General features: G+C 46.4%; 1 protein-coding gene across 2 annotated transcripts in view; it reads left to right on the top strand.

Annotated features, from left to right (window-relative positions):
- The first annotated feature begins 2,821 nt into the window (after window positions 1-2,821).
- GNB5 (G protein subunit beta 5) overlaps window positions 2,822-21,029 on the top strand; it is a 45,340-nt gene continuing 27,132 nt past the window's right edge. The window contains exons 1-3 of one of the 2 annotated variants that reach the window (XM_065901451.1): window positions 2,822-2,967; window positions 6,085-6,196; window positions 19,838-19,974. In XM_065901451.1, the coding sequence (XP_065757523.1) occupies window positions 2,842-2,967; window positions 6,085-6,196; window positions 19,838-19,974 (375 nt within the window). In that variant the 5' untranslated portion in view covers window positions 2,822-2,841. Of the gene's footprint in view, window positions 2,968-6,054; window positions 6,197-19,837; window positions 19,975-21,029 lie in introns of those variants that run through there. The other variant, XM_065901450.1, reaches the window with a different exon arrangement.

Genomic DNA, 21,029 nt, shown 5'->3' with positions numbered 1-21,029 from the left:
AAAGTCTGGAAGAATAGCCATCTAACTCAGGGAATTGAGTGCAGGGCAGATAGTGGGGATTTTCACTTTTGATTTTCTATCTTGGCACTGACTTTTTAAAAATAATCATGGGGTAGTGGGGGTTTTGGTGATTTTTTGCAACATCTCTTTAAGTGAAATATTTCAAAGAAATTTTGTGCGTGCCTTAGGGTTAGGGAACTCCTACTGCAGAACAACTTCATGTCAAAGCTTGTTAAAATGGGGTATTTTTATCTTTTTCTTGTTAAAATGCCCATTGAAGCATTTGCTCTAGCTTGAAAAATTCCCTCATCATAAAAAGGATTATTGTCAATAAGTACAATAGAATGTACTGAAATTAAATTTAGCCCATGTTATAAATATAAATGAAAAACACCAGGATGTAAAAATATAAACAGTGTACATGACCAGTATGACCCCTGGTCCTAAAAATCTATTCTTGCATACGCCGAAATGTGAAAAGGAGTCTCTCTGGGCAGTGGGTTTATAGGTGATTGTTTTCTTCCTTATACCTTTCTGATTTTTCCAAACTTTCTACAACAACCATGTATAATGTTTATAGTTTTAAAATACTATAATCTTCCAACTTTAGTTTGTAGCTTGCCCATGTTCAACCAACCAGATCTAAGATGCTAGCTATGCGATATGATTTAAGGTTGATATAATTCAAACTGTGTAGTCTCCATTTAAAAATTGGTGTTTTCCAAGAATATGCAATGACATGCAAAGGCGAAAACACTATTAAGCAAAAAACTAAAGTTCAAAATTGCATATGACATGTCATTCCAATTTTTTAAATATATACACATAGGTGCTTATGAAGATACTAGAAGAAAACATAAAATGCTAACACAGGTCAGTTATTTGTTAGGACAGGGCATGTAGGTGATTGATTTTCCTTCTTCATGTTCCTCTGTTTCCAATTATTTATAATGAACATGTACAGCTCTTATAATTTGAAAAAAATTAAAATTCAGTTTGGGAGAAAAAAATTATCCAGGTTTGGAATATTGGCAATTTTTCTTTTCTTTTTAATATTTATTGGAGTATAGTTGATTTACAATATTATGTTAGTTTCTGCTGTACAGCAAAGTGAATCAGTTATACATATACATATATCCACTCTTTTTTAGATTCTCTTCTCATATATGCCATTACAGAGTATTGAGTAGAGTTCCCTGTGCTATACAGCAGGTTCTTATTAGTTATCTATTTTATATATAGCAGTGTGTATATGTCAGTCCCAATCTCCCAATTTATCCCTCCTCCCCCCTTATCCCCGGTAACCATAAATTTGTTTTCTACATCCATGACTCTACTTCTGTTTTGTAAATAAATTCATTTGCATCCCCTTTTTTTTAGATTCCACATGTAAGAAATAGCATATGATATTTGTCTGTGTGGCAATTTTTCTACTTCTCTCTTTGTAGGGGTTGATCTCCCATAATTCCTAGTCATCCTTCTATTCCTTCTGCCCTCGCTTCCTCGGGTTCCTCTCTCCTTCCATTCCTGCAGCTGCTACTCTGTCCAGACATTATTTCCTCTTTCCCAGAACATGATAACAGTCTCTTAACCTAGTTGATTTTCCTGCTGTACTTTGTCTCTCTGACCTACTTCTGGAAGTGCAAATGCTGGAATAATCCACTTGAATGACGTCACTCCCTTGCTGAATAAATCCACGGCTCACCTTCCTAATGCTATTACTTGGAGTCCTCAGCACGACCCCGTGACTGGCCGCCTTAGCAGGTTTGGGCAGTGGGGGGCGGGAGGTGGGCAACGTTACTAGGCCCCCGGCACGGGCCAGGCTCGGGGGGCAGGCCCTTTGCCAGTCTTTAACTCGCTCTTTGGGACAAAGCAGAGCGGCTTGATGGTCTAGCTCTGTGGTAAACGTTGTGGAGTCCCACTACATACAGATTCAGGCTCCGTCACTGACCTTGATCTCATTTAATCCCTCAGCATTTCCTCTGTGGTAACACAGATGTCCTTCCTCCCTCCCAGGGTGGCTGTGAGAGGTCAGGGACCAGCCCTTAGAGGTGATCAGTAGCTGGTTTTCTCCTGATCTCTCATCCTTAGGGGACTGCCCTCTACTCCTTTGTTCCTCAGAGATCTCAAGAACTCCGCCAGCCGGCCCTTGGCTGTAGGAGTCCACCCTAACTCATGAGCTCCCCATTCTCTCCCCAGCCCCCATGGTGACCTCTGGTAGACATTCCCCCTCAGCGGTGTCCCCACTGCCACCTGCCCCACAAATACATCCCTCTCATTTCGGGCTCTTCCAAATGTTCAGACCAGGGCCCCAATATCTTTACACTCAGCGGTTCTCTTCTTTGCCCTTGACATGGCCCACTCTTTGGAACGCCTGTTAAATCGGCTCGGCGACAATGGCTGCTCCCTCCCACCTTTACCGCCTTGACCTCCCTCTCCAACAGCGGCACCACGACCCCTCAGACCCCAGAGCATTGCTTTAGTTCACGTCTTCATCTCGTCTGAACTGTGGCCATAGGCTCCTCTCTGCTCTTTCCTCATCTCCAGCCTCATCCCCCCTCCCCTCCTTCCCCCCACCCCCCCACCCCCCACCGCTGCTGTGGTGGCGGCTGCTATGGCTGCTGCTATTGTAGCCACCCACAGGGCAGCATAACTGTATTCCAGCCTGGAGCTAAACGCTTCCTGCGCTGTCCCTCATAGTTCCCCTGGTACCCCTGTGATGGTAGCTTCTAAGATACCCATTTGACAGACTAGCAAACAAAGATTCAGAGAGGTGAAGTTACTTACACACACATCCCTTTTTCTTCTCTCCCTCTTTTTCAGCTTCATCTTGGGTAAAAGATGTGTGATCAGACCTTTCTCGTTAACGTATTTGGCTCCTGTGACAAATGTTTCAAACAACGGGCTCTGAGACCAGTTTTCAAGAAATCTCAACAGCTCAGCTACTGTTCACCATGTGCAGAAATTGTAAGTGATGCTCTTTAAAACTTTAAGTCATTACTTGTCTTGAAACAATATCTAATGTGAGGGTCCTGTGACAGGTGGGTTGCCAGAGAATCAGTTCACGCACACACACACATACACACACACACACACACACACACATTTGCAGCACACCCAGGCTGGGTGAGACAGTATAGTGTGGGGATTTAGGATGTGGGCTCTGGGCTCTGACTGCCTGGGTTCAACTCCCAGTTATGTTACTTGGAGGCCTTGTACCAATGGACCTCCCCTCTCCCAGGAGGTCTGTTTCCCATCTGTAAAACAACAATAATGGCATCTGTCTCATAGGGTTTTGGGGGAAACAAAAGTGAGTTTATTTGAGAAAATGTTTAAAACAATACCCAGCAGAGGAAGTGCTCAATAAATGTTTTAGCTTATTAGTTTTTAGAGCTAATGCTTTTTTCTTCTGTCTTCTCCTAGTCTGCTTGGCAAGCAAGCAAGCTAAAAGAAACTCTGGTAAATAAAGAGCCGGGGAGCACCTTCCCAAAGGCCCTGTTCCAGCTGTCCCTAGGAACAGCTCTGCAGAAAATTGAACCATATAGGGCCTCAGTATTTAGCAAAATCAGGCTCAAGGAAAAGTGCTCCTTGGGTCTAAGCCTTCAGCGAGGGTAGGCACTGAACACAAAACCTGGCACTTTTCAAAGTACACACATCAATCCTCACCAGAGATGGCTTTGCGCAGGCTTCAGATCTTGCCGCAGAAATGCCCACAGCCGGGCTGAGGCACTAGGAATATCCTGTCTCAGAGGATTTGCAAAGCCGTGTGGAGCCCCCACCTGGTCACAAGTGGTAAAGCACTCTTCCCCACAAGCTCAGTAGGAAATCCTGATCATGGACACGATGAAAAAACAAAAAACAAAACACATATCTAAGGGAGGAAAGATAACGTTGACATTTTACCCAACTGAAGAGGAAAAACCATATTCATCCTTTTGGTCCCACTGTAACCCCTGACAGTGATCACATTTAAAAAAATTATTCCTATAAAGCAAATTGCAAGTAAGCAGCCTCAGGTGGCACACAGGCTTTGGTACAGCATAGTAATCCTGACGTCACGGGGTTCAGGCTCAGTGTGATGGGCTTCTACCTGCAGCACATTGTGTTCTAAACTTGGATCTGCAAACTGCAAACTGAGCACATTCAGTTCTTAAAATAAACCTGCTTTTTAATGGCCCTACCATCCTGGAGCAGTGCTATTTATTAATCCAGCTCTTTTCCTTTTGATACAACTTCCTCTGTGGACAGAAGGAGCCCAGAATCCCAGATGTCAGGTCCTCTGTAGCATCACAGATTCTTCCCAGGTCAGAACCCCGCCTGGAGATATTCTTCAGAGGATTGTCGCCAGCTATCTCCACCACAAGCACCTGGGGTTCCCAAATATTCAGACAGATTCTTTTGACTGTGCAGACATCAAAACGACTGACAGCTAACTTTTTAATCCAGGTGTTTGGGATTGTGTAGACACAGCCCCCCGTGGACACTTTTCATGGATAGGGGCAACCCTGTAACTCCACCACTGCTGAAACGTAGCAGATCTCAACTTTTCTGACCCCCAGCTTCCTCACTTACAAAAAGCAGTGAACAGCAAACCACAGGAAGGCACTTTGCAAACTTTGCCAGCCATTGAAAAGTTACATGGCCTCATGTCTAGATGGTAAAGTCTCCAGATTGGAGGCTGTTTGGGGATTATTTTACACAAAGAGCCTTCAGAGGAGGGCACACACCAGTATGAAGCTCCACTCACCCCAGGTTTTCACAAACAGGCAGCCCCTGAGGCAGACACACACATCCCACGGTGGGCAAAGAGGTGCCAGCCTGAGGAGGTGATGAGAGGATGCTGCTCTTTCCAGGTCTTCTGAGATGACCCTTGGGAGAAGTGTCCCCCATGGTCCAGTGTCTCATTTAAATTACTTCCTGTGAATTGCTCAAGTGTACCAGGCAGCCTTAATGATAACAACCAGCACATACTCTGAATGCTCTACGTAGTTACTCCTGATCAGGATCCTATGAGGAAGGTGTTTCTGACACTTTCTGGGAGTGTGAACTAAACAAATCATTTAACCTTTCTGTGCCTCAGTTTCCTCATTTGTAAGATGGAGGTGACAATAGTACCCATTCAGGGTGACTGTGGTGAGTTATTAATGTAAAGCACTTGGAACCGTGCCTGGCATGAAAAGAGACTGGAAAGAACAGATGCTTGAGTCGGCCACAAAGTCACTAATTTGCTTCCTTGAGGGAACTATAGCAACCCTTCATTCTAAGGTGGAGGAAGCTGCCTCAGAAGTGACGTATCTGAGATCGCTGGGCAGGGGCTCAAAAGCCCCGAGTCTGGGTCCCTGTGTGTCCCTGGCCCCACCACCACTTCCTTCTGCTGCCAGGGACTTAATTCCCGAGTGAATAAAAGAAAGGCAAAACCAAGAACGGGCAAAGACCCCACAGCTTCTCAGAAGCCAGAACTAGCTTTGTATATTTAAGTCAATAAACGAGGAGAGTTTTCATTTCGTTGTAGGGGGAGCCTCAGAGCTACCAGGGGTCAGACTGGGTACCAGTGGCGCGAGCCAGGCCCCCTTAACCTCTCCTCTCTCGGCAGGCAGAAGCCACCAAGGACGGGAGATGTGTGCGAGGGACTGGGGGAAAGGGGTGTTGCAAGGGCTGTGTCACTGGGACAACCCAAGCTCCCAGGAGTCGGACAGTCCTGGGTTGGAATCCCAGCTTGGTCCTCACTAAGTGCGCGTCCTTCAGCAAGTCACGTATCTCCTCCTAACCTCGGTTTTCCCACCCGCAAAATGGGCACGACACTCCCTGCGTCCCCGGGTGCTGTGCGTTGCAGCGCTAACTCGGGCCTCGCCTAGGGCACTGCGCAAGGACTCTGCGCCCGCGGACACGTCCGGGGAAGGGGGGAGGGGGATCGGCCGCAGCCGCCCGGCTCTCAGCAGCCGGCGTCAGCGCCGAGGGGCGGGGCGCGCTTGGGGAGACGGCTGGAGCTGCGCCGGTGGCGGCTCGGCGCAAGCTCGCCGGCCCGGCCTCCGCCGCCCGCTGACTCGCATCCCCGCTTCCCTCCCGCCGCGTCCCCGCTCGAAGATGGCAACCGACGGGCTGCACGAGAACGAGACGCTGGCGTCGCTCAAGAGCGAGGCCGAGAGCCTCAAGGGCAAACTGGAGGAGGAGCGGGCCAAGCTGCACGACGTGGAGCGTGAGTGCGGGCCGGGGCGGGGCCGGGGTCTGCGCGCCTGGAGGCGGGCCCGGGAAAGGAGACGGGCTCCGGCTCCCGGGGGGGATAGGGGGAGAAGATGGAGCGGGGCGGCCCGGGCCCGGAGCCAGGCCCGCGCCATCGCCCTGGATGAGGGCCCCGGTGCCCGGGCGCCAAATGAGACGCGGGTAGCGGCCCGAGCCCCCGGACGCGCGGGTGGGGGACCCGAGACGGACGCTCGCGGGCTCCCGGCACCTCGCAGAGCCCCTGCCGGCTAGTGGAAGCCAGCCCGCCTCTGGGCGGGGGCGGCCCCTAGCCGCTGTCCTCCTGACGTTGGATCGTGGGACCAGTTACGGTCATCACCTGCCTGCCTGGAAGACGCAAGCTGATCTCATTCTTGCCCTTCCCCAGCGGAGCGGGGTGGGCGGGGAGGGGGTTGGTTGTCAGCAAGGGCAAGCAGCGAGCTCTTGTGGACGCGGCCTAGGGTAAACTCCTGGGTTTTTTGGTAAGCATTTTACTTACTCCATCACTGTTGTCTTTTCTCAGTTTTGCTTTTGCAAGGACCCAGACTGATATAAAAGCTCACTTTTCCAGTCCGAGAGTGGAGAGCCAGATGGGGGAAGGGAAGCAGAGGAGCTTACCAAATCCAAACATTTAGTTCCTCTAAGGCTGTTTAAGAAGCTTTTGGATGGATGAGGTGTCGTTAGCATAAAACAGCAGTAGCAGTCTTAAATAAACTTACATTATTGACCACGACCATAATTCAGAACCGGGCTGTGACTTTTGTGAGGGAACAGCTAAATAGCCAGGTTACATGACTCTTAGTGGGATCAGCTTCCCTTTACTCTGTGGGATGCTTTGTCCTCAGTAGTGCTTGGGCTCAGGCCAGGCTTGGGGAAGTGGCTTCATCTGCTTCCTTTTCAGCCCTGAGGGTGGCAGCTCCCCTTTGCTGAACAGGGCCTCCTCGTGCGTGTGTTCTCAGGCACACCTATACATTGTGATCCTGCTCTTTTGGCACCACCCCTCTACATTCACTTTGGAAAAGAAAGATGGGGTTTATGCTAGGTCCTTTAGCACCTGATTCCTTTCTTTGAAAAAAAAAATCACTTGATAGAAGCAGGTGACCTGAATTTCAAATGTGCTGTGCTTTTGTAGGAGGCAGGCTAAGCCCCTATATCATTTAGAAATGTATTCAGCTACAATTAGCTACAAACCCCAAATAAAGTAATTAAGCAAATTGGGAGTTATTTTTCTTAACAAGAGCAAGGGTAGGCGATTATCAGCTTTGGTTCAGCTGCCCGGTGTGCTATCAGGAACCCATGCTTCTTCTGTCTCCACTACCTCAGAGCACTGGCATTTGCCCCATGATTATAACTGCCACAGCGCCCAGCATCACCTCCGTATCCAGGGCTGGAAGAAGGGGGAATGTAGGCACCAGCTTCTGTTTCTCCTTCTTTTCAGGAAGGCAAAAGTTTTTTCACAAACCTCCTTTCTCCCCAACAGATTTCTGTTTGCACTTCATTGGCCAGAACTAGGTCACATGGCTACAAGCAAGGGAGGCTGAGAAAGGGAGAAGTGAGCTGAGTACGCTGCCATCCCCAAACAAAGTTGGGTTCTGTTATCAGAGAAGTAGGGAATGGATAATGGGTCTGCCCCATTTCCCTTTGCAAATTCCTACACTCTGCAGGTGATAGTGACGATGCTGCAAGCATGGTGTTAGTGCCTCGGAGGTAGGTCGTCTGATTTCTCCATTTTACAGACGAGGAAACTGAGGCACAGAGAGGTGAAAGGACTTGCCGAAAGATCCCAGCTAGTAAGTAGTGGACCCAGGATTCCAGCCCAGCCAGTCAGAGCTCCAGCCCATCCTCACTTCAGCTTTTTTGCCAAACGTCTTAGTGCTCAATGCAGAGGGCATTCTCCAGAAACGCTCTGGAGAGTAAAGGCTGCCCACTGGGATATTTTTCAGGCTTTTCTGTGAATCTGGTAAATTGCCAAAGGCAGAGCGATGGTCAAGATGCAGCTTTTCAACAGGGAACCTCTGTCCTGCCAAGAATGCAGTGCTCTCAGAGGTCGGGGCCAAATTTTGGACCCACAGTGGAAGGATTTATCCCCACCTGCATATGTTAGAATTTTTGAGTAGAAAAGACCAGGAGCCATGTGGTCAGGGTCCCCTTTATTCCCTCTGTATCTTCCGGACCACTTCTCTTCCACTCTCATGTAAAACCCTTGTTCCTTTGAGTCTCCGAGCATTCAACTGATCTCCTCCTCCATGCTGCTGTCTCCTGACACCCCAGCCAGGCTCCCTCCGTTTTTGAGGACTATGGCACATGGCTCAAGCCTTCCTTTTGACCCTAAGCCCTGTCCTATCCCTGGTGTCTTCAGGATCCACAAGGGTGAACAGGAGAGTCACTCCGTCACAGCCCCCCGGGGTCTTGTAAGCACTCAGCACTGCTTCTCCTTTTGTGACCGCAGTCTCTCCCACAGAGATCTCCATGATCCCTGGGCTCTTCTCTCTTCCAGTCTCTCAGCCTCTTCCTGAGCGTGTGCGTTTTTGCATTTTGGTGATGTTAGATCATAGGTTGCCCTGTAGCCCCTACCCTGGTCGGGGAAAGGTCTTTAGGCCGTAGCCAAGGTGACCAAGTCATCCTGGTGCACCTGAGACTCTTGGTTTTAAAATGGAAAGCCTTGCATACTGGGAAGCCTTCAGTCCTGGGCAAACCAGGACAGTTGTTCAGCCTTCTGTTAGCTCTGACTTGCCCAAATTCTTGCTGTAAAAAACTCAACACAACAAAACTACAGAGCATAAACTTGGAGGAAAGAGAACTTAACTGAACTTCAGACTCTCAGTTCTACAGCTCCCATCCCTTTGACCCTCAAACCAGCATCCATTTTGTTGGACCCTCATTCCCAAGTCAGACCCTGGGCCAACTTTAACTACAGGAAGTGGCCTTTATGGGTGACCTAAGGGGAAGCCAGCCTACATCAAACTCCACAGCCCCAGGCCTCGGGCCCCTGCCCTGCCTTTCCCCTCACTCCTCCAGCATTTCCTGCTTCTCTCCACATGTTTTCCGTCATCGCCTTCTGCTTACCTTCTCCCATGGGTAGGTGCTCGCTCGGTGGATTCTCAGGCATTTTAGAACCGTGAGGTGGCAGCTTGTGTTAGTTTCCTATCGCTGTTGTACAAATCTCCATAAACATAGTGTCTTAAAACAACATAAATTTATTCTCTTACAGTTCTGGAGATGAGAGATCTAAAATGGGTCGGAAGGGTTGCATTCCTTCTGAGGCTTTGTGGGAGAGTCCATTCCTTGCTGTTCCCAGCTTCTAGAGGTTGCCTGCATGCCTTGGCTTGTGACCCCACCCCACTCCAACATCGTTTCTGTCATCACATCTCTTTCTTTGACTTTGATCCCCCTGCCTCCCTCTTATAAGGACCCTTGTAATTACTTACATTGGGCCCACCTGTATAATTCAGAATACTCTTCCCATCTCTAGATCCCTAACTTCATCACATCTTCAAAGCACCTTTTGTCACGTAAGGTAACATATTCACAGGTTCTGAGAATTAGGATGTGGACATCTTTGGGGGGGCCTATCACACAGCTCTTGAAACTAGAGGGGTCACCTGCTTCAGCCTCAGTTTTCGGGCACAAAAAGTTTTCTTCCCCTCCCAACAACCCTCTCCCCTTTCCTTGGGGATGAAGTAGCAGCAGAGATCCAGGGAAGGGTTAAGGGATTTCCCAGAGGTTATGCAGCTATTCTAAGGGCAAATGGGGAGTACAGCTCTCCTTCTCACCATGGTAGACGGTCTCTCAGAAGGCTGAGAGTCACATTAAAATGGAAAAAAAACAGAAACGAAAAACTAAATCTGTGTGTGTGTGTGTGAAGAGGTGTCAGTATTGAGTAAGAAAAAAAAAGTGCCCAACAGTGTGTATGATATAGTCTCATTAGCTTAAACAAGAGCTGCTTGTATATGCATTAAATTTGTGGCGGGAGACACAGGAAGCTTGTTATCTCTAGAGAGGGGAGTGGGGGGATGTAGAGGTACGTTTTACTTTATATACATGTGTGCATTTATTGCTTTTATAATAAAAAATGAATACTGAAATGGGAGTCAAGATCCAGAGAAAAGGAGAGAGTTCAGTTTTAAAGAGTTCTTAACTTGAAATTAAAGAGACAAATGATCTGGAAGACAGGCTGAAAGCAGACAGCAGGAGGGAGGCCGTGTTCATTTTGGCCAACATACGTGGCAGCCTTGTGGGCCTGTTTGGGGATGACTTCATTCCGGTTCCCAGCTCCTTTGGGGAAGATTCTGTTATTATCTAGGAGCAGAGCAGCTCAAAAAAGATTTGTGTAATGTCTTTAGGTTAAAAATCAGACGAAATATGGGAAACCACAGGATTTATCATCTGATGCTATTCCCTTTTCTTTGTGTTCTAAGTGTAACTTTGTGAACTTGTGGCTAGAGCCTTGGACTATTCTGACTTTACAGTGTAAGGAGAAATTTAGGAAAACCGTATTTCTGGATTAGTCTGAAGCAAATATGTTGATCCACTTTTTCCACGTTCTAAGGAAATACGCTGCGTGTACTGAGGCTTATAAAAGTGAGTTTCCCAGCAGAGTAATCTGCTTCCGGCTGCTCTTCCACGTGTGGCCTGTGGTGTCAGAAGGAGCAGAAAGCAAACTTGCCTTTCATTTCCCCGCCCCTTCCTCTTGCTAGAAAACTGTCATAATAAGCTAACGCCACTGTAGCAGATTCAGAAATACAGGAGAACAAGTCATCCATAACCCCACCACCCAGAGGTAGCCACTTTTAAGATTTTGATGTTTTCATGTTTGTGTGTGTATTTATAAGCTTACTTGGGACTTTATAGCTTACGCTTTCATGTCTGCGTGTGTATTTATAAGCATACTTGGGATTGTAGTAGGTATAGTTTGAGTTTAGTTTTTTTTTTTGTATGAGTCTAGTTTTGATTTAACCCAATGGATTGAATTGCTCCTCATGTCATTTTACAGTTCTTTTTAATGTCAGTATTTAAAAATTATGATTTGGAAACATATAGTATTCCATCATAAAGGCTGTACCATAACTTAACCCTTCCAACTTTTAATTCAGGAATTCAGGCTTTTTTGTCTGTGGCTGATTTATGGTTTGGGGGTAATTCAAGAATCTCTGACAGAGTGAAATAAATCAGAAAGAGAAAAACAAATACCGTATGCTAACACATATATATGGAATCTAAAAAAAAAAAAAAGGTCATGAAGAACCTAGGGGAAGATGGGAATAAAGACGCAGACCTACTAGAGAATGGACTTGAGGATATGGGGAGGGGGAAGGGTAAGCTGGGACAAAGTGAGAGAATGGCATGGACATATATACACTACCAAAGGTAAGGTAGATAGCTAGTGGGAAGCAGCCGCATAGCACAGGGAGATCAGCTAGGTGCTTTGTGACCACCTAGAGGGGTGGGATAGGGAGGGTGGGAGGGAGGGAGACGCAAGACGGAAGAGATATGGGAACATAGGTATATGTATAACTGATTCACTTTGTTATAAAGCAGAAACTAACACACCATTGTAAAGCAATTATACTCTAATAAAGATGTTAAAAAAAAATCTCTAACACAAGTGAGGTAATGTGATTATAAATGTTTTCCTTCCATCCAGGTGGGTGAGGGTTTTGTATACATCCCACCCCATTCTACCTTGGGGTAGAATCAGACAGAATGAGTTTTTAAAAATTAGCTTTGGATAAGTTTTCTTCCTTGATTCCTTTGATCTTCTACCAAATTGTGGCCATCACAAGACTGTATGTTGGTGCAAAATTTAGTAAGTTATTCAGGATCATTTTTTAAAAATATTTATTTATTTTTGGCTGTGTTGGGTCTTCGTTTCTGTGTGAGGGCTTTCTCCAGTTGCGGCAAGTGGGGGCCACTCTTCATCGCGGTGCGCAGGCCTCTCACTATCGCGGCCTCTCTTGTTGCAGAGCACAGGCTCCAGACGCACAGGATCAGTAGTTGTGGCCTACGGGCCTAGTTGCTCTGCGGCATGTGGGATCTTCCCAGACCAGGGCTCGAACCCGTGTCCCCTGCATTGGCAGGCAGATTCCCAACCACTGCGCCACCAGGGAAGCCCCCAAGATCATTTTTAAAAGAGTTCTGTTTTCGTATTTAAGACCTCTCATATGTCTTTGAACTTGTGTTCTGTATTTACAATCAATTTCACAATGTTCATTTTCAGGGAAATTTTAGAGCGTGTTCATGCTGGGGTCATTTTTTCACGGCCTTATGGAACAACAGGAATGACGCTGTTGCATAATTGCACTTTATGAAGTTACATGGCTTGAATTCTTGTGTATTGACCTCCACGTTCTACATTTTACTTTAGGTTCCTGTGTGCACTGATTATAAAATAAATAGCAAAACTATTCCCTGAAAGTTGAGAGGAAGCCACATCTTTTTCTTTTTTTTGTTTTTTTTTTACATCTTTATTGGAGTATAATTGCTTTACAATGGTGTGTTAGTTTCTGCTTTATAACAAAGTGAATCAGTTATACATATACATATGTTCCCATATCTCTTCCCTCTTGCGTCTCCCTCCCTCCCACCCTCCCTATCCCACCCCTCTAGGTGGTCACAAAGCACCTAGCTGATCTCCCTGTGCTATGCGGCTGCTTCCCACTAGCTATCTCCCTTACGTTTGTTAGTGTATATATGTCCATGCCACTCTCTCACTTTGTCGCAGCTTACCCTTCCCCCTCCCCATATCCTCAAGTCCATTCTCTAGTAGGTCTGTGTCTTTATTCCTGTCTTGCCCCTAGGTTCTTCATGACATTTTCTTTTTCTTAGATTCCATATATATGTGTTAGCATACGGTATTTGTCTTTCTCTTTCTGACTTACTTCACTCTGTATAACAGACTCTAGGTCCATCCACCTCACTACAAGTAACTCAATTTCGTTTCTTTTTATGGCTGAATAATACTCCATTGTATATATGTGCCACATCTTCTTTATCCATTCATCTCCAAAATTTACAAGCAGCTCACGCAGCTTAATATCAAAAAAACAAACAACCCAATCCAAAAATGGGCAGAAGACCTAAATAGACATTTCTCCAAAGAAGATATACAGATTGCCAACAAACACATGAAAGGATGCTCAACATCACCCATCATTAGAGAAATGCAAATCAAAACTCCAGTGAGGTATCATCTCATACCGGTCAGAATGGCCATCATCAAAAAATCTAGAAACAATAAATGCTGGAGAGGGTGTGGAGAAAAGGGAACCCTCTTGCACTGTTGGTGAGAATGTAAATTGATACAGCCACTGTGGAGAACAGTATGGAGGTTCCTTAAAAAACTACAAATAGAACTACCATATGACCCAGCAATCCCACTACTGGGCATATACCCTGGGAAGCCACATCTTGATGAAAAGTTCATCTTTGTCTGAAGCCAGTATTACAGGTCATTTCCAAGGCCCCATAGATAAACTCTTCACACCCTTGTTTTACAGAGGAGGGCACAGGCTCAGAGGACACATTTGTTTACCTCTAATTTATAAGTGTGCCCTCCTCTCAGGCCTCATTTTCCTTTCTGAGAAGTGACAGGGCTGGCGCCCTACGTCGGCCTACACGCTTGCTGTTTGGACCTTGGGAGCCCCTGGGCTCGAGGTGTGCAGAGCAGAAGCGCCTCTGAACCTAGCAGCTCGCTCGACTGTTCCCCAGCCTGGCTTTGCTCTGTCTAGTTTCTAGATTGGGCTTCTAGTAAGATTTTATCTATGAGAGAAAGTGGAAGCATGCAGGGGTAGGGAGCCTTGTGCAATTCAAATAGAAGTTTGAAAACAACTGCTCCATATGACTACCCGACCCCAGGCCCCGGGCAGGGAGGGTTCAGCCCTGCACACAGGACACCCCGCACAGGGTGCCTGGGAATGATGCTGGGCACTGCTTGTCGAGTTGCTAAGGTTGCTTTTGGCTCTAACTTGGCACCCCTCTCCCTGCCAGGTGGTGGCTGAGCCAGGTGAGGGTGGGTTTCTTGACTCTTGGTCTAAATGACCCATTGCTCTGGCTACATCAGGAAGTGGGAGGGATCCAAGGTTGGGGTTTCTTCTGGACCAGGAAGCCTTTGTCGCTGCCTCACCTAGTCCTTGATTTTCTAAAGAATCACAGCCACCTGCCCAGAGTTTACCCCACGGTGGGAGGTGTTTATCTGTTCTTAGAGGCCCAAGTCTGTGTGTGCATAAGGTCCTTAGCCTCCCTGAGCCTGTTTTCTTTTTGGTAGAAATGGAGATAAAGCCTGTGACCTCAGACCACGTGTAAAGCTCTCAGCCTAGCACCTGTCACGTGGGAGACACACGGTAAATGATGGATAATGGCAATGGGCATTGAAAGCCTTCAAAAATGTGCTTTCTGTTTAACTCAGCAATGCCACAAATTGGAATTTATCTAAGGAGGTAATGCAATGCATGGGTATCACAGTGGCCCTGGAGCAAAGTAAGTGTCCACTGGTTGGGGATTTTTAGTTAATGGTATATTCATAAGTGGAATGTTCTGCCGTCATTAAAAATGACAGGTAATTACATTTGACATTTCATGGCCCTTCCATTTCAGAAGCTCTCTTTCCTCCAGGTCATGTTGTTTCCAGTGTTTTGGTCCTCAGAGCCCTAGTCCCCACCTGTACATTTTTGATTCCTGGCCAGCCGAATATCATTAAGCACTTTAATTTGCTTTCCCTGTTAAACCTCAGCACACCCCATGGATTAGGTCACGTCTTCCATTTTACTGAATAACGAACAAAAGTAAATGGTAAGAAACGAATTTCCTGCCTCCCCCTTCCCTACCCCAACTCCTATGCATCCTTCAAAACCAGGTTCCTGTGACGTCTCCTCCAATGGCTGCACCTGCAGCATAGTCAGCCATGTTGCCTCGGCTCCCTAACACCTCTGTTAGCTACCTTCTCACTACACTGCAGTGGTTACCTGTGTGCTGGCCTGTCCGTGCCCTGCAGACTGTGAGCCCAGTAAGAGCAGGAACTGTCTTCTCCTTTTCCGTACCCAAGCATTTGGCGCATAGTAGGGAAACATCATTCAAGCAGTAGACAGTTACTAGCCTATACTTCCAGCTCTATCCCTCTTCTTGAGTTCCAGCCATGGCTTTCAGTTTCCAGCAACTACCCTACCTGCACATCATTCATAAGAAAGAGCGCTTACCATCTTAATTCCCAACCAGCTCCTTTATTTCTTCTTTTTTAAACTTTATTGGAGTAGAGTTGATGTACAATGTTGTGTTAGTTTCAGGTGTACAGCAAAATGATTCAGTTATACATATACATATATTCATTCTTTTTCAGATTCTTTTCTCATATAGGTTATCACAGAATGTTGAGTAGAGTTCCCTGTGCTCTACAGTAGGTCCTTGTTGGTTATCTGTCTTATATATAGTAGTGTGTGTATGTTCATCCCAAGCTCCTGATTTATCCCTCCCCACCACGTTTCCCCTTTGGTAACCATAAGTTTGTTTTCAATATCTGTAAGTCTGTTTCTGTTTTGTAAATAGGTTCGTTTGTATCATTTTTTAAAATTAGATTCCACATATGAGTGATAGCATATGATATTTGCCTTTTTCTGGCTTACTTCACTCAGTATGACAATCTCTAGGTCCATCCATGTTGCTGCAGATGGCATTATTTCATTCTTTTTTATGGCTGAGTAGTATTCTATTGTATATATGTACCACATCTTTATCCATTCCTCTGTCAGTGGACATTTAGGTTGTTTCCATGTCTTGGCTATTGTAAATGGTGCTGCAGTGCACGTATGGGTGCTGGGTGCACATATCTTTTTGAATTATGGCTTTCTCCCCAACCAGCTCCTTTCTGAATTGTCCGTTGGGGTTTGAGGCATCGCTGTGTTCTCAACCACAGACTCTGGAATCCTCCCCTTATCTGCCCCATTTCCCCGCCCCACCCTCCCATCCAAGAAGCTGCCTTTCTGAACCTTCTCAGAGCTGCCCCGCCTCCACCTTTAGTGGGTATAACTCACCTGGGGAGCATGTGGAAATGCAGCATCCTGGCTCCATCCCATGGATTCAGACTCCTTGGATCAGGAAACGAGTGAGGCTCCCACTGCCAGTGCTAGCAAGTTTGCACTGATAAATTTAGGAGTTGGTTGGCAGCTGAAGCAGAGATGATGGATGAGGGGTAGAGAGAGGTACAGAAAACGAAGGGAAAGGGGCTGAAAAGTTAGGTTAGCCCACCAAAACCTGCTGCCTAGGATTGCTGCAGTTGACTGAAATTTAGTAATCACTGAGCATTCCCTTTATCCTTTCAATAAATATTTACTGGGTACCCACTGTGTGGGTACCCCATGAGGGAAGCGAGGGGGCAGGAAGGTGAGCGGAGGCTCACGGTTGCACAGCTGGTGTGTGACTGCGCAGGACTGTGACCCGGAGCCCGGGCTCCTGACCGCTCTGTTGCAGTGAATGCTCCAAGGAGATCCAACAAGATAGCACTCCATCCTCCTGCCACTTACCTTCTAGTGGAATTTCTTAACAGGCTGTCATTCTATTCTAGTAAGTTGTTATTATAGAAACCAGCTAGCCGTGTTCATCATTTCTTTCTTTAAAAAAGAAAAAGTTAAATCCTGAAGGCATGGTTCATCAGCAGGCAAAGGAGAGAAGCCACATCTGTCCGGAACCAAGCTCCCACAAATGAGTTACAGAGCATGTTCCACTCGTTCCCAGTTTTTTGGTTTTTGTTTTTACTTTCTGGTGTTCAAAGTTTTTAAAAAAGTCTCTAATTCAGCAGATGTGAGATTTGGCAGATAGAAACAGGATAGAGTAGGTTGGGAGTGAATCTATATATGGGAAGAGAAAATGCAGTGAGAAAAAATAATTAATAGTTGGGATGTGTTCAAATTCATGCTTTGCAGGGAGGCCCTGTTTTGGTTGGTGAGTCATCTGTTTTTTTTTTTTTTTTTTTTGGTAAGAGTGACATTAAATGGCTATGATTGTCCTAATGCTGAACTGGGGGAAGCAGCACTAATATTGGTATGAAGTTTCAAAGTAAAATACTAATTAGAATATGCTCACAGCTCTGAGCTGGTATAGGCTTGTGTAAAAGGCCTATAAGAAATTAGAAACATTCAGTCTGTTTTTAAATCGCATTCAATACGTTTTTGTGAAGAATGTTTCCATAAAAGACTAACGTGCTGTTGGTGGCAGTAAAGAATGCGGTGTCTTCGCAGAAGCGATGGCATCATAATTGCACACTCGTGTAGCACTTTATAAAGTTTAGCAAGTACTTTTTAACAGCATGGGTTTTCACAGAGACTTTTAACCTGTTCGCTCATATTTATTTCATCACAAAGAAATGGGGCAACTATAAGAAACCAAGCCTTCTTGGAGAAATAAATGTCTGCTTCCAGGGCTAGGGCAGGGAGGGAACATGAGCCCGCAAGAAGATGTGCTCCGAGGATGATGGGGACGTGTCGGAAGTTCTCGACACTGAGCAAATCAGGGATGAGTTGGGCATCAAAATAAATAGTAGTAAAGGATTATAACTTCTTGAATAAAATGAGAATCCATGAGTCCCTACTAAGGTAAACGAATGAATAAATACGTTGGGGAAGAAGGAACACTCCTCTTTATATTAGAAAGTCAACTAAAAAATGCAGAAGGAATGATGGAATTGGAAAAGTCACCACTTACCAACCATCAAAATAATTGGTTCAGGCAAGAATCATGAATGGATGTTAAAAGTAGGGTATTCAAGTTTGAGGAGTATTGTGACGTTTATATACTCTCAGAGTACATCCCCACAAAGTACTTTTTCATGACAAAAGGCAAAATGGTAACTGTACAGTGGAGAACCCTGGCAGACGCCACCTTGACCAAATGATCCGAGTAAACATTGCTGGTGATGGGACTAGCGGGCTGCCTCCTGACGGGACAGGTGTTCGGGGCAGGACCTCAGCGCTAGTCTGTGGTGTCCCTGCCAAACGTGCATTACCCAAAGCTGATCTTGAGGAAGCATCAGACAAGCCCAGGTTGGGGAAAAAAATAACTAGAGATGAAGGAAAGCGACCAGTGACTGCAACACGTGATCTTAGGTTTTCTTTTGCTGTAAAGATATTGTTGGGACAAAGGAGAGCATCTCAATAAGGTCTATAGATTAGACATCGTATTGTTTCAGTGTCAGTTCTCTGACTTTGATAGTTGTACTGTGGTTATGCAAGAGAGTTCCTTGTTTTCAGGAAATACACACTGAAGTATTTAAAGAGAAGGAAGGGAAGAGGGGAGGGAAGAAGGAAGGAAGGATTTCCTGAGAAGGGGCACTGTTGTCACAAGGGTTAAAGCACAGAGTCAGCCCCTCAGCCCAGGCTTCAAGTGAGGGAGGTGGGCACTTCCCCAGTGAGTGCCAGCAGCTCCCTGGGAAGGCCAGAGCCGGAGCCTTGCCTCTCTCTACGCGTGGTGTTCTGTCTATACCAAGACACCACACCTTTCCTGGGGCTGTCCCCTGGCCTAGAATGCCCCCTTCTCTCCTCCCCACCTGCCCAGAAAAAGGCCCAGCTGAAAGATTTAGAGGAAGGAGAAGCAGAGGTGGGGTTAGGAGCCCGGAGCAGCCTCCAACCTGAAAGGGAGTGGCACCGCACAAGGGGACAGAAGCCACATGACCCCCACCTCAGTTTCCTCACCTCCACAATGACGGCATGGACTGGATGGTTTCTGGGGCCCTTTCTGCTACTTTGCGTGAATTTGTCTCCCTCTGACAGCCTCTCCAAAAGCCCCCCAAAAGCTCTCCCTTGGCCTCAGGAAAGAGGCTGTGTTCCCAGCCCCTGAGAGATTGATTTTTGGAGTGCCTTCCTGAGGTATGTACCTTCTGCAGATCATGTGTTCAGACTTGTGCAATGTTGCGTTGATCTCTGCCTGCCCTGTGAGTTTTCAGTAAATCCACAGTGTACTGTTTGGAGGGTCAGTCAATTTGCTTTCCTGCAGCACGTGGATTGGGCAATTACCATGTCCCAGACCCGTGCCCGGCATGGGGGGGACCAGTGAGGAAACACAGGGCCTGCTGTTGAGCAGATGGTGCATGTCCTGGCACCTGATAGGACAGTTTCTGTAAAGCCACTTGTCCCTGTGACTGGAAAGTAGTAGGTAAAAGAACCAGAAGCCCCCACTTTGCTCCTGGTCAGTTGTATGAACTCGTATCAGCTGGATAACCTCTGTAAGCCTCAGTCTCTTCACCCATTCAAAGGGAATAGCGATCTCACTCCACTGCCTACCTGCCCGCCTTGCAGAGCTGTGGCCCTTCAGTGGGAGAGTTCTATGCAGAGCTTTGCAAATATGAGGCAGTCCTGTCCTTTTTCCCCTCAACGTACATATATGGAAGTGCTTTGAAAAACAGGGTCATTTTTTATTGAAGTATAGTTGATGCACAATATTATATAAGTTATAAATGTAGGGTCTTAAACACAGAGAGAATGACAGTGTGTCTCTACCTTCTCCTGAGCTTGAAAGAGACAGCATCGCGAGGGCAATAGGGTAAAGCGCAGGAGAATGAAGCACCGACGGCTTCCGTGTGCCAACTTGTGGCTCAGACCTGGTCCTTGGTCACAGGATTGAGTGTGTCTTGTCCTTGCAGTGCACCAGGTGGCCGAGCGCGTGGAGGCCCTGGGGCAGTTTGTCATGAAGACCAGAAGGACCCTCAAAGGCCACGGGAACAAGGTTCTGTGCATGGACTGGTGCAAGGATAAGAGGAGGATCGTGAGCTCCTCGCAGGTACGTCACACCTGTCAGGTGATGGTGGGCACATTTCTGATTGTAAGCTGAAGGGAAAGAGCCGTCCTTTTCAAAAGACCCTCTCCGAATGCTATGTCTCTGCCTGTTCGCCAAAGGACACGAGTTACCCCGGTAAGAATTCTCTGGCATACTTGAAAACTTCACTAATTTGGGTAGATTTGAAATTAGTAATAACTGAAATATTATAAACTCTATTTTACAAACCATTCAAAAGTTTTCTTCCTGAGTATATTTCAAGGTCTTATTTGTAAGTGAAACCATTTTTAAATTAGGGGGTTTTTTCCTCCAAGTTGAGGGCGTAAGTGGTTGAAGTGCCATTGTGGCTTCTTTCAGTTTAAGAGTTTAGCGGTTTTTATGCCTTAAAGAACAAATTTAAACTATGTATTTTGTGAAGTATACTTCTTTCATTCATTTTATATAGCTGACATGGTTTATTTTTACATCTTATGTATTAGTTATTAAACTGCTGCATAACAAATTACCCCCAAGTTTAACAACTTACACAGTGAATATTTCGTATCTTACATGGTTTCTGAGAGTGAGGAATCAGGAGCAGCTCAGCCGGATAGTTCTGGCTCAGGGTGTCTCACAGGGTTGCAGTCAAGATGTTGGTCAGGGATGCAGTCATTAGACAGTTTGGCTAAGGCAGAAGCTCACTTCCAAAATGGCTCACTCACATGGCTCTTGGCTGAAGGCCTTAGCTCCTCACCATGTGGACCTTTCCATCGGGCTGCTCACGACATGGTGGCTGGCCTCCACCAGAGCAGGAGAGGGAGACAAAGGCAGAAGCCGTGCTGTCTTTGATGACCTGGCCTCAGAAGTGACATTCCTTCCGTTCTGCATTCCACTGGTCACACAGACCAACACCGATATAATGACGGAGGGGCCTGGACAAGGACATGTCTTTCAGGAGGCTAGCTACTACTGCTTAGTGCTTCTTATGTCTATTTTGATGTTACATTCGTTGAACATAAAACCATAAACTGAAGTCATATATTTTTATGGCCAGTTTACCGCCCCCCCGACCCCTGCCT

Source organism: Phocoena phocoena, chromosome 2, assembly GCF_963924675.1.
Source record: "Phocoena phocoena chromosome 2, mPhoPho1.1, whole genome shotgun sequence".
NCBI lineage: Eukaryota > Metazoa > Chordata > Mammalia > Artiodactyla > Phocoenidae > Phocoena > Phocoena phocoena.
Note: the sequence above shows the minus strand (reverse complement) of the source record. Positions and strands in the feature narration are given on the sequence as shown.